Genomic DNA, 14,102 nt, shown 5'->3' with positions numbered 1-14,102 from the left:
TTCAAGAGTGGGAAAAGCATGTACAGGCTCACAGAGAGAAGTGTGACCAGCCTAGAGAAAAAAAAAAGGAAAGCATACAAGGAGGAACCAAGTATAGAAACTTGGCTGACACGAGCTAATGAAGACTGCTGAGGAAAACAAAAAGAATAAAGAGATTAAAGAGAATAGGAGTTAAACCTTAAATTCCTCAATGTATCCCTCCTTTTATTCTGATGACCTTTACACACTCTTTGGCATTCTGTCAAGCAGCCTCATCTGGTTTGTCTTCAAATGACTACGCGTGTCATTTCTGGAATCATAGACCTTCAGAGAGCGTTCACAAAAATCACGTGTGTTTTGCAGGAGGCTTTTACTCAATTCCATACAGTACTGAACTCTATCCATCTACTGTTTTAAAGCCAGAATATGACAAGAACTACTCAACTATGTCAAAAGAAACAACAGCTCCTCATAACGTTTAGACAGTCAATGAAGGTCAGTCAATCAGAAAAAATCATGGAACCTTGAAGGTACCTTTAAATGCAGTCATGAAAACCTTCAACCACTATGATGAAATTGGATCTCATGAGGACTGCCTCAGGAGAGTGAAGAACAAGTACAACTGCTGAAGAGAATAAATTCAGAGTAACCAGCATCAAAAAAGGCAAACTGACAGTATCTCCAAAAAAGTAGGTGAGAAAACAAGGGGATCTGCTACCTTTGATCTAATCCTTATAAAGAGGGAGGAAAAGGTTGAGGAGGCAAGAGTGGCTGGGACCTTAGGAGGTAGCGAACATGCTACTGTATTTTAGAATTTTGGATAAAGGAGGAAAGACCTGTGAAGACTCAGACTTCAAGGCTAGATTTCAGAAAGGCAGGTTTTAAGGGACTCAGAGAATTGGAGGGATCCAATGACTGGATATCCTTAAGGACAAAAAAAAGTCCAGAAGGATGGGAAATTTTGAAAAATGAGATTCTCAAAGCACAATCGTTAACAATTTTGAAAATAAGGATGAAAAGGAAGCATTTAAGGAAACCAGGATGGATGAACACAGATTGAAACACATGCTAAAAAGCAAGAAAGAAAGGTTCATCAAATGGAAAGATGGAGGCATATCTCAAGAAGAATATAATGCTGTCTGCAGAACCTGCAGGGCACGAATCAGATTTACTAAAGCGGACAATGAATTAAGGCTTGCAAAAGACGTTAAAAGCAATAAAAAAAGGATTCTGGAGATATGTCAAAAGTAAAAGAAAAGTCAAAGATGCTATAGGATATTTGCAGGATGAAAATGATGAAATGGTAGGAAAGGATGTTGAGAAGCCCGAACTTTTATATTTCTATTTTGCATCTGTTTTCTCTCAGAAAGGAAATGTAACATCAACTGTTCTTCACTGTCCTATTAAAGGAAAAGAGGAATCCAAGATATCTATAAACAGAAAGATAGTGAGGAAACACTTAGCTAACATAAATGAATTCAAGTCTCCAGGTCCAGATGAATTACACCCAAGAGTACTGAAGGAGATAGCAGAAGAAATTTTTGAACCACTCTCCATAATCTTTGAAAATTCTTGGAGAACAGGAGAAGTCCCAGAAGACTGAAGTAGAGCAAATGTTGTTCCTATCTTTAAAAAGGAGAAGGTGGACCCAAGGAACTATAGGCCGGTGAGTCTGACCAGTATACCAGGAAAGATATTTGAATAAATTATTAAACAACATGCATATAAGTACCTGGGTAAGAATGAAGTGATTATACAGAGTCAGTATGGGTTTGTAATTAATAAGTCATGTCAGACTAACTTAATTTCCTTCTATGGCAGAATCACTGACTGGGTGGATCAGGGAAATGCTGTAGATACACTGTGTTCCAAATTATTATGCAAATTGGATTTAAGTGTCAAAGATTTAATTGTTTTGTTTTTCAAATAAACTCGTGGATGGTATTGTGTCTCAGGGCTCAATGGATCACTGAAATCAATCTTAAACATGTGATAATTAGTTTTCCAGGTGATTTTATTAAAGGAAAACTACTTAAAAATGATGTTCCACATTATTAAGCAGGCCACAGGTTTCAAGCAATATGGGAAATAAAAAGGATTTCTCTGCTGCTGAAAATAATTAAATTGTGCAATGCCTTGGACAAGGTATGAAAACAGATATTTCACGAAAACCTAAGAGTGGTCATCATACTGTGATGAGATTTGTGAATGAAACAGAGCACAGACAGACTTCATTCAGATAAAGACATAATGAGGAAAGTTTCTGCCTGACAAATTCATTGGATTAAGAGAGCAGCTGCCAAAATACCATTACAAAGCAGCAAACAGATATTTGAAGCTGCTGGTGCCTCTGGAGTCCCTCGAACCTCAAGGTGTAGGATCCTTCAAAGGCTTGCTGTAGTGCATAAACCTACTATTCGGCCACCCCTAAACAGTGTTCACAAACAAACGGTTGCAGTGGGCCCAGACATACATGAAGACTAATTTCCAAACAGTCTTGTTTACTGATGAGTGTCGAGCAACCCTGGATGGTCCAGATGGATGGAGTAGTGGATGGCCACCATGTCCCAACAAGGCTGCAACGTCAGCAAGGAGGTGGAGTCATGTTTTGGGCCGGTATCATGGGGAAACAGCTGATAAGGCCCTTTAAGGTTCCTGAAGGTGTGAAAATAACCTCTGCATAGTATATAGTTTCTGACTGACAACTTTCTTCCATGGTATAAAAAGCAGAAACGTGCCTTCAGGAGCAAAATCATCTTCATGCATGACAATGCACCATCTCGTGCTGCAAAGAATATCTCTGAGTCATTGGCCACTATGGGCATAAAAGGAGATAAACTCATGGTGTGGCCACCATCTTCACCTGACCTCAACTCTATAGAGAACCTTTGGAGTATCATCAAGCAAAAGATCTATGAGGGTGGGAGGCAGTTCACATCAAAACAGCAGCTCTGGTAGGCTATTCTGACTTCATGCTAAGAAATACAAGCAAAAACTCTCCAAAAACTCACAAGTTCAATGGATGCAAGAATTGAGAAGGTGATCTCAAAGAAGGGGTCCTATGTTAACATGTAGCTTGGCCTGTTAGGATGTTTTGGAGTTAAATAGCTTTTTTGTGCAGTGAATGTGACCTCCTAATGCTGCAAATTTCACAAATGAGCATTTTCAGTTCTTTAAAAAATATAAAATGTTTAGAAATTCTACTGTGCTTAATAATAATAAACAGAGAATTTTGAGTTTTTATTTATTTTGGAGATAATACTGTTATCATTGGGAGGTTTCTTCAATAAAATTCGATGTATACTCTAACGGGTGATGACTTTTATTAGACTGTCATTTGCACCAACCATTTAGGAAAATCCAGGAAAAATGTAATTTGCATAATAATTTGGAACATGGTGTATAATATATCCTGACTTCAACAAAGCATTTGACAAAGTATCTCACACAATCCTTACTGAAAAAATGACTAAGTATGGAATGGACAAGGAAACTGTCACGAGGCAGAAATAGGAAAACAGGAGATGAGGAATCTGGGCCCCTGAACTGCCCCCCAGGCTAGGGGAAGCCCTGGCTTTCCTTAACTTGGGGGTACCCTTGAAGGTTGGGAGGCACAAGTCACCGACCTGTCTCTGTCTCCTGTTAAACCCTGAACTAAACCCCCAACCCCAGGAGGTGAACAGTGTAAACAGCAGAACAAAGCCAATAAACAGAAATAAACAATATGAGTGAGGGGAACATGATACAAAAAGTGAATGCACAAACTACAAAGGGACAAAACTCAGAACATAGCTTGTGCACGCCGCTGCAGACTCCACAACAAAGATAGTACAGCAACTGAGCTCCAAACACCAGACTTGGCTGACACCAGGGAGCTGCTACTGCGAGGTTGGTCTCCTGAAAGGAACTGTATAACCAATAGTCAGCTGAAGCACCAGGTGACCTTATAAAGGATGGTGGGAGTGGTCACAAACATCAGCTGACACAGCAGCAATGCAATAACACCAGCGGCCACCGGGGGGGGGGAGAAAACTGCATTAACCCCCAATGACCAGAAAGGAAAAAAGGTTTAAATCTGGGGGAAACCAGATCTGCCACAGATCCAAACATGGATCGTGACAGGAACGGTTAGGTGGATTCATAACTGGCTTAGTGATCGGACCCAAAGATTGGTCGTAAATGGCTGCACACACAGTTGGAAGAATGTCTCAAGTGAGGTACCACAGGGCTCTGGCCTGGGCCCTGTATTGTTCAACATCTTTATCAACGATTTAGATGAAGGAATTGAGGGTAAACTGATTAAATTTGCTGATGACACAAAGCTAGGAGGGATAACTAATACTAAAGAAGAGAGAGAGAGAGTATTAAAAATATATATAAATAAACTGGAGCAGTTGGCTGCAACAAACAGAATGGTTTTTAATGGGGAAAAATGCAAAGTACTAAAACTGGGCAATAAAAATGAAAAAAGCATATACAGAATGGGAGGAATAGGGCTAAGTAACAGCACATGTGAAAAAGACTTGTGTATACTAATAGATCACAGACTGAACATGAGTCAACAGTGCGATGCAGCTGAAAAAAAAGAAAATGCAATTCTGGGATGTATTAACAGAAGCATACAGTCTAGATCATGTGAAGTCATTATTGCCCTCTACTCCTCTTTGGTCAGACCACATCTGTAATACTGTGTTAAATTTTGGGTATCACATTTTAAAAAAGACATCAACAAACTGGAGTAAGTTCAGAGAAGAGAGACCAGAATGGTGACTGGTCTGCAAACCATGTTCTATGAGGAACGGTTACCGGATTTGGGAATGTTTAGCTTGCAAAAAAGACAGAGGAGACTTAATAGCTGCCTACAAATATGTCAAGGGCTGTCAGATTGTAGAAAGATCCTCTTTATTCTCATTTGCACAAGGAAGGAATAGAAGCAATGGGATGAAACTGAATGGGAGGAGAGACAGATTAGATGCTAGAAAAAATTTTTTGACAGGGTGATCAATGAGTGGAACAGACTGCCATGACAGGTGGTGAGTTCTCCTTCAATGGAAGTCTTCAAACAAAGGCTGGACAGACATCTGTCTGGGATTACTTAGTGAATCCTGCTTTCAGCAGGGGGTTGGACCAGATGACCCAGGAGGTCCCTTATAACTCTACCATTCTAGGATTCTATGCTCAGTTATCAAGAAGTGGACACATCTCAACATCTATTGCCTAGAGGGGACTGCAGCAAGGAAGCCTTTATGGTCAAACTGTTGTGAAGAGAATTATGAAGGTCGGCAAGAAGAGACATGTTTAGTTCAAGCAACACAAGGAATTGAAAATGAGATCAGAGCAAATCTCTACTGTGGTATAATGAATTAAAATTATACGTTTTTTTTTTTAGTACCAACTGTCATGTCTTTGAGACTTCGGAAAGGTGAGCAGACTGTTTTTTTTTTTACATCTGGTGAACATCAAGAAGCATGGATGATGAGGTGTGATGGTTGCTTTGCTGTTGACCTAAATAAAGGTTTATTCGAAATTTAACCCCTTCCCGACCCATGACGCCACGTAGGCGTCATGAAAGTTGGTGCCAATCCGACCCATGAAGCCTATGTGGCGTCATGGAAAGATCGCGTCCCTGCAGATCGGGTGAAAGGGTTAACTCCCATTTCACCCGATCTGCAGGGACAGGAGGAGTGGTAGTTTAGCCCAGGGGGGGGTGGCTTCACCCCCTCGTGACTACGATCGCTCTGATTGGCTGTTGAAAGTGAAACTGCCAATCAGAGCGATTTGTAATATTTCACCTATTATAACGGGTGAAATATTACAATCCAGCCATGGCCGATGCTGCAATATCATCGGCCATGGCTGGAAATACTAATGTGCCCCCACCCCACCGATCGCCCCCCCAGCCCCCCGATCTGGCCGGTACACTGCTCCAGCTCTCCTCCATCCAGTGCTCCGCTCCCCCCGTGCTCTTGTCCGCTCCCCCCGTGCTCCAATCACCCCCCCTGCATTCCGATCCACCCCACCCCCGTGCTCCGTTCCAGCCCCCCCGTGCTCCGTTCCACGCCCCCCCGTGCTCCGTTCCACGCCTGCCGCGCTCCGATTCCCCCCCCCCGTGCTCCGATCCCCCCCCCCACCCCATCATACTTACCGATCCTGCAGGGGTCCCGTCCGTCTTCTCCCTGGGCGCCGCCATCTTCCAAAATGGCGGGCGCATGCGCAGTGCGCCCGCCGAATCTGCCGGCCGGCAGATTCGTTCCAGAGTGAATTTTGATCACTGAGAAATAACCTCTCAGTGATCAAAATAAAAAAAATAATAAATGACCCCCCCCCCTTTGTCACCCCCATAGGTAGGGACAATAAAAAAATAAAGAATTTTTTTTTTTCCACTAATGTTAGAATAGGGTTAGGGTTAGGGGTAGGGTTAGGGGTAGGGCTAGGGGTAGGGGTAGGGCTAGGGATAGGGCTAGGGTTAGGGTTTCGGTATGTGCACACGTATTCTGGTCCTCTGCGGATTTTTCCGCTGCGGATTTGATAAATCCGCAGTGCTAAACCGCTGCGGATTTACCGCGTTTTTTTCTGCGCATTTCACTGCGGTTTTACAATTGCGATTTTCTATTTGAGCAGTTGTAAAACCGCTGCGGAATCCGCACAAAGAAGTGACATGCTGCGGAATGTAAACCGCTGCGTTTCCGTGCAGTTTTTCCGCAGCATGTGTACAGCGATTTTTGTTTCCCATAGGTTTACATTGAACTGTAAACTGCTGCGGATCTGCAGCGTTTTCCGCAGTGTGCACATACCTTTAGAATTAGGCTATGTGCACACGGTGCGGATTTGGCTGCGGATTGGCCGCTGCGGATTCGCAGCAGTATTCCATCAGGTCTACAGTACCATGTAAACATATGAAAAACCAAATCCGCTGTGCCCATGGTGCAGAAAATACCGCGCGGAAACGCTGCATTGTATTTTCCGCAGCATGTCAATTCTTTGTGCGGATTCCGCGGCGTTTTACACCTGTTCCTCAATAGGAATCCGCAGGTGAAATCCGCACAAAAAACACTGGAAATCCGCGGAAAATCCGCAGGTAAAACGCAGTGCCTTTTACCCGCGGATTTTTCAAAAATTGTGCGGAAATATCTCACACGAATCCGCAACGTGGGCACATAGCATTAGGGTTAGGGTTGGAATTAGGGTTGTGGTTAGGGTTGTGATTAGGGTTATGGCTACAGTTGGAATTAGGGTTAGGGGTGTGTTGGGGTTAGTGTTGGAGGTAGAATTGAGGGGTAACCACTGTTTAGGCACATCAGGGGTCTCCAAACGCAACATGGCGCCACCATTGATTCCAGCCAATCTCGTATTCAAAAAGTCAAATGGTGCTCCCTCACTTCCGAGCCCTGAAGTGTGCCCAAACAGTGGTTTACCCCCACATATGGGGTATCAGTGTACTCAGGATAAACTGCGCAACAATTACTGGGGTCCAATTTCTCCTGTTACCCTTGTGAATCTAAAAAAATGCTTGCTAAAACATCATTTTTGAGGAAAGAAAAATGATTTTTTATTTTCACGGCTCTGCGTTGTAAACGTCTGTGAAGCACTTGGGGGTTCAATGTGCTCACCACATATCTAGATAAGTTCCTTGGGGGGTCTAGTTTCTAAAATGTGGTCACTTGTGGGGGGTTTCTACTGTTTAGGCACACCAGGGGCCCTGCAAACGCAATGTGACGCCCGCAGACCATTCCATCAAAGTCTGCATTTCAAAAGTCACTACTTCCCTTCTGAGCCCCGACGTGTGCCCAAACAGTGGTTTACCCCCACATATGGGGTATCAGCGTACTCAGGACAAACTGGACAACAATATTTGGGGTCCAATTTCTCCTATTATCCTTGGCAAAATAGGAAATTCCAGGCTAAAAAATCATTTTTGAGGAAAGAAAAATTATTTTTTATTTTCATGGCTCTGCGTTATAAACTTCTGTGAAGCACCTGGGGGTTTAAAGTGCTCAATATGCATCTAGATAAGTTCCTTGGGGGGTCTAGTTTCCAAAATGGGGTCACTTGTGGTGGAGCTCCAATGTTTAGGCACACAGGGGCTCTCCAAACGCGACATGGTGTCCGCTAACAATTGGAGCTAATTTTCCATTCAAAAAGTCAAATGGCGCGCCTTCCCTTCCGAGCCCTGCCGAGTGCCCAAACAGTGGTTTACCCCCACATATGAGGTATCGGCGTACTCGGGAGAAATTGCCCAACAAATTTTATGATCCATTTTATCCTACTGCCCATGTGAAAATGAAAAAATTGAGGCGAAAAATTTTTTTTGTGAAAAAAAAGTACTTTTTCATTTTTACAGATCAATTTGTGAAGCACCTGAGGGTTTAAAGTGCTCACTAGGCATCTAAATAAGTTCCTTGGGGGGTCTAGTTTCCAAAATGGGGTCACTTGTGGGGGAGCTCCAATGTTTAGGCACACAGGAGCTATCCAAACGCGACATGGTGTCCGCTAACGATGGAAATAATTTTTCATTCAAAAAGTCAAATGGCGCTCCTTCCCTTCCGAGCCTTACCATGTGCCCAAATAGTGGTTTACCCCCACATGTGAGGTATTGGTGTACTCAGGAGAAATTGCCCAACACATTTTAGGATCCATTTTATCCTGTTGCCCATGTGAAAATGAAAAAATTGAGGCTAAAAGAATTTTTTTGTGAAAAAAAAGTACTTTTTCATTTTTACGGATCAATTTGTGAAGCACCTGGGGGTTCAAAGTGCTCACTATGCATCTAGATAAGTTCCTTGGGGCGTCTAGTTTCCAAAATGGGGTCACTTGTGGGGGAGCTCCAATTTTTAGGCACACGGGTGCTCTCCAAACGTGACATGGTGTCCGCTAAAGAGTGGAGCCAATTTTTGATTCAAAAAGTCAAATGGCGCTCCTTCCCTTCCAAGCCCTGCCGTGCGCCCAAACAGTGGTTTACCCCCACATAGGAGGTATCAGCGTACTCAGGACAAATTGGACAACAACTTTCGTGGTTCAGTTTCTCCTTTTACCATTGGGAAAATAAAAAAATTGTTGCTAAAAGATAATTTTTGTGACTAAAAAGTTAAATGTTCATTTTTTCCTTCCATGTTGCTTCTGCTGCTGTGAAGCACCTGAAGGGTTAATAAACTTCTTGAATGTGGTTTTAAGTACCTTGAGGGGTGTAGTTTTTAGAATGGTGTCACTTTTGGGTATTTTCAGCCATATAGACCCCTCAAACTGACTTCAAATGTGAGGTGGTCCCTAAAAAAAATGGTTTTGTAAATTTCGTTGTAAAAATGACAAATCGCTGGTCAAATTTTAACCCTTATAACTTCCTAACAAAAAAAAATTTTGTTTCCAAAATTGTGCTGATGTAAAGTAAACATGTGGGAAATGTTATTTATTAACTATTTTGTGTCACATAACTCTCTGGTTTAACAGAATAAAAATTCAAAATGTGAAAATTGCGAAATTTTCAAAATTTTCGCCAAATTTCCGTTTTTATCACAAATAATCGCAGAATTTATTGACCTAAATTTACCACTAACATGAAGCCCAATATGTCACGAAAAAACAATCTCAGAACAGCTAGGATCCGTTGAAGCGTTCCTGAGTTATTACCTCATAAAGGGACACTGGTCAGAATTGCAAAAAACTCTCTTTAAGTCTTTAAGGTCAAAATAGGCTGGGTCATGAAGGGGTTAAAGCACAGTTATCCAAACAGGATAACTATAACATTCTGCAACATCACGAATTTCCATCTGGTTTGCAACAAGTGGGACCATCAATTTTGTTGTAAAAGGACCACGACCCAAAACACACCTCTACTTTATGTAAAGGCTTGAAACCAGGAAGGAGAGGGACATAGTGGTGCTGCATCAAAAGATATGGATTCCACAATCACTTGACCTCAACCCAATTGAGATGATTTGGGATGAGTTGGACAGCAGTGTGAAGGCAACCAGTCAATAAGTGCTCAGCACCTTTGGGAATGCCTTCAAGATTGTTGGAAAGCAATTCCTGGTGAAGACCTGATGAAACTGCTTGAGAGAACGCCAATGGGTGTAAAGTTTCCATCAAAGTAGAAAGAGAGAGGAGTAAGGCTACGTTCACACTAGCGTTCGGCTAGTGTGCGTCGCGCTAGCGTCGGGCAACGCAGCGGCGACGCACGCGTCATGCGCCCCTATGTTTAACATGGGGGACGCATGCGTTTTTGCTTGTTGCGTTTTCCGACACGTGCGTCTTTTTTGACGCTAGCGTCGGACCAAGAAAACGCAACAAGTTGCATTTTTCTTGCGTCCGATTTTCGTCAAAAAACGACGCACGCGTCGAAAAACGCAGCGTTTTTGCGTGCATTTGCATGCGTTTTTCGGTGCGTTGTGCGTCGCCGACGCAGCGGCGCACAACGCTAGTGTGAACGTAGCTTAACTGAGGAACCTAAGGTTTAACACACATTCTGGTTTCTTATGTTTCTTTACTCCTTGTTTCCATAGGTATTCCTTTGTGGTTTTGCTTTCTTCAATCTACAATGTGCACATTCCAGTAAGAAAAAAGTAAAAACTCTTGACTGGTACTGTATGAATATTCCAGATATAAAGTTAGTCCAATTTTATTAAATAAAGATAATAGTATGTAAAATTAATTTTACATTTTTTATTTAGGTTTTTTTTAACACATCCTAATGTTAATAGAGTGGTGGTCGATAATCTGCATCTTCACTTCATTCTTACTAAGACTGCTGGAGATAGCTGAGAGCAGATCTTCGGTAGTCTCATGGGGTGCATGATTGACTATTAGTGCTGAGCGCGTGTAATCATTGGTCGGGTTTTCCCGAGCATGCTCAGGTGACCTCCGAGTATTTATGACTGCTCGGAGATTTAGTTTTCATCGCGGCAGCTGAAAGATTTACAGCTACTAGCCCAGTAGCTAGCAAGGCTGAGTACATGTGGGGATTGCCTGGTTGCTAGGGAAACCGCACATGTAATAAAGCAGGCTAATAGCTGTAAATCATTCAGCTGCATCGATGAAAAGTAAATCTCCGAGTAGTCATAAATACTCGGAGGTCACCCGAACGTGCTCGGGAAAACTCGCGCAACAAGAATACTCGCTCATCACTATTGACTGTCATTCTTTTTACATTAAACTCTTTGGGATCGGTGAGGGATTCAGCAATCACACCCCATCAATCGGGAAGTTGTTTTCTATCCACACTTCCAAACCTGGTACAACCCATTTAAGGATTTTTCATGTAGGCAATGCCTGCTATATCAGCACAAGCGTAAAAAAATTAGAAAGCTTTAAGATGGGATTTACAAAATTACTTACTTTCCATATGGTACATTTCTGGCTGATGGCACAGCTGCATAGTAGAAATTTTTGTATTCATCCATCCACACCTCAGCAGCTCTTCTAGTGTTTCTTTATCAGGATAGAAAGAAATTAGGAAATAAATAGGATGCATACATATCCAAGATATATCACATGTGAAAAGGATTTGTCACTTTCCCTTGTTAGTACAACTTTAGTCACAAGCTGATCAGCACTTCTGTCCATATAATGGCTGCTGGTGGGGAGCATGTGACCAGACCAGTCTGTTAGGTTCCTCCAATAGCAAAACAACTCCCATGGGGAAACTACATTTCTACTGGAAGAGACTGATGGACAGGTCTGGTTGCATGTTCCACTGTATGACACTGCAGCCACTGTATAGAAGAAATGTGCTGATCAGTTCAATCACATTAGGCCTTTAAACTTTCCCTATCCTGTGTGCAATGAGCGCTCCTATCCCTACATCGTAAGGGCATAAATCTGGTTGTTTGGCCAGCCTCTGTTTTATACTGCCTGCATTAGCCCCCAATTGGCTGTGGTACACCATGTGATCAGATTACTGCAGGGAATTATGGGGAAACCAGTAGCGCCACCACTGATTCCATCAGTGCACCCACTGAGAAAGCAGCATGTGTGAAGTGGTGCTGGGCTCCACTAGAAACCACAAAGTTAGGAGACTGCACAGCCTTGGGCTGCTCATGAGACAATTTGAGAGCTTCCTCTTTAGCTGGTGCCCCCAACTGTTAAAATTGAGCTTGAACCCCTTAGTGAAGGAGCCAAATTTTTAAAATCTGACCAGTGTCACTTTATGTGGTAATAACTCTGGAATGCTTCAACAAATCCCAGTGATTTTGAGACTGTTTTGTCATGGCACATTGTAATTTATGGTAATGGTAAATTTAAGTCTGTATGTTTTGTGTTTATTTATAAAAAATCTCAGAAATTTGAGAAAAATGTTAAAAAATTAGCAATTTTCAAACTTTTAATGATTATCCTTTTAATCCGGATAGTTATATCACAGTAAAACATTAACCCCTTTACCCCCAAGGGTGGTTTGCACGTTAATGACCGGGCCAATTTTTACAATTCTGACCACTGTCCCTTTATGAGGTTATAACTCTGGAACGCTTCAATGGATCCTGGTGATTCTGACATTGTTTTCTCGTGACATATTGTACTTCATGACAATGGTAAAAATTATTTGATAGTACCTGCGTTTATTTGTGAAAAAAACGGAAATTTGGCGAAAATTATGAAAATTTCGCAATTTTCCAACTTTGAATTTTTATGCAATTAAATCACAGAGATATGTCACACAAAATACTTAATAAGTAACATTTCCCACATGTCTACTTTACATCAGCACAATTTTGGAACCAAAATTTTTTTTTGTTAGGGAGTTATAAGGGTTAAAAGTTGACCAGCAATTTCTCATTTCTACAACACCATTTTATTTTAGGGACCACATCTCATTTGAAGTCATTTTGAGGGGTCTATATGATAGAAAATACCCAAGTGTGACACCATTCTAAAAACTACACCCCTCAAGGTGCTCAAAACCATATTCAAGAAGTTTATTAACCCTTCTGGTGCTTCACAGGAATTTTTTGAATGTTTAAATAAAAATGAACATTTAACTTTTTTTCACAAAAAATGTAATTCAGCTCCAATTTGTTTTATTTTACCAAGGGTAACAGGAGAAAATGGACCCCAAACATTGTTGTACAATTTGTCCTGAGTATGCCAATACCCCACATGTGGGGGTAAACCACTGTTTGAGCGCATGGCAGAGCTCGGAAGCGAAGGAGTGCCATTTGACTTTTCAATGCAAAATTGACTGGAATTGAGATGGGACGCCATGTTTCGTTTGGAGAGCCCCTGATGTGGCTAAACATTGAAACCCCCCACAAGTGACACCATTTTGGAAAGTAGACCCCCTAAGGAACTTATCTAGAGGTGTGGTGAGCACTTTGACCCAACAAGTGCTTCACAGAAGTTTATAATGTAGAACCGTAAAAATAAAAAATCATATTTTTTCACAAAAATTATCTTTTCGCCCCCAATTTTTTATTTTCCCAAGGGTAAGAGAAGAAATTGGACCCCAAAAGTTGTTGTACAATTTGTCCTGAGTACGCTGATAGCCCATATGTGGGGGTAAACCACTGTTTGGGCGGATGGGAGAGCTCGGAAGGGAAGGAGCGCCGTTTGACTTTTCAATGCAAAATTGACAGGAATTGAGATGGGACGTCATGTTGCGTTTGAAGAGCCACTGATGTGCCTAAACATTGAAACCCCCCACAAGTGACACCATTTTGGAAAGTAGACCCCCTAAGGAACTTATCTAGAGGTGTGGTGAGCACTTTGACCCACCAAGTGCTTCACAGAAGTTTATAATGTAGAACCGTAAAAATAAAAAATCATATTTTTTCACAAAAATTATCTTTTTGCCCCCAATTTTTTATTTTCCCAAGGGTAAGAGAAGAAATTGGACCCCAAAAGTTGTTGTACAATTTGTCCTGAGTACGCGGATACCCCATATGTGGGGGTAAACCACTGTTTGGGTGGATGGGAGAGCTCGGAAGGGAAGGAGCGCCGTTTGACTTTTCAAAGCAAAATTGACAGGAATTGAGATGGGACGCCATGTTGCGTTTGAAGAGCCACTGATGTGCCTAAACATTGAAACCCCCCACAAATGACACCATTTTGGAAAGTAGACCCCCTAAGGAACTTATCTAGAGGTGTGGTGAGCACTTTGACCCACCAAGTGCTTCACAGAAGTTTATAATGCAGAG

At 42.0% G+C, this 14,102-nt stretch overlaps 1 protein-coding gene across 1 annotated transcript in view; it reads right to left on the bottom strand.

Annotated features, from left to right (window-relative positions):
- Positions 1–14,102, bottom strand: part of GALNT2 (polypeptide N-acetylgalactosaminyltransferase 2) — a 156,571-nt gene that overhangs the window by 21,477 nt on the left and 120,992 nt on the right. The window contains exon 12 of the mRNA XM_069769270.1: positions 11,308–11,400. Coding sequence (XP_069625371.1) covers positions 11,308–11,400 — 93 coding nt within the window. The remainder of the gene's footprint in view (positions 1–11,307; positions 11,401–14,102) is intronic.

This window comes from Ranitomeya imitator, chromosome 5 (assembly GCF_032444005.1).
Source record: "Ranitomeya imitator isolate aRanImi1 chromosome 5, aRanImi1.pri, whole genome shotgun sequence".
In the NCBI taxonomy this organism is placed as follows: domain Eukaryota; kingdom Metazoa; phylum Chordata; class Amphibia; order Anura; family Dendrobatidae; genus Ranitomeya; species Ranitomeya imitator.
Note: the sequence above shows the minus strand (reverse complement) of the source record. Positions and strands in the feature narration are given on the sequence as shown.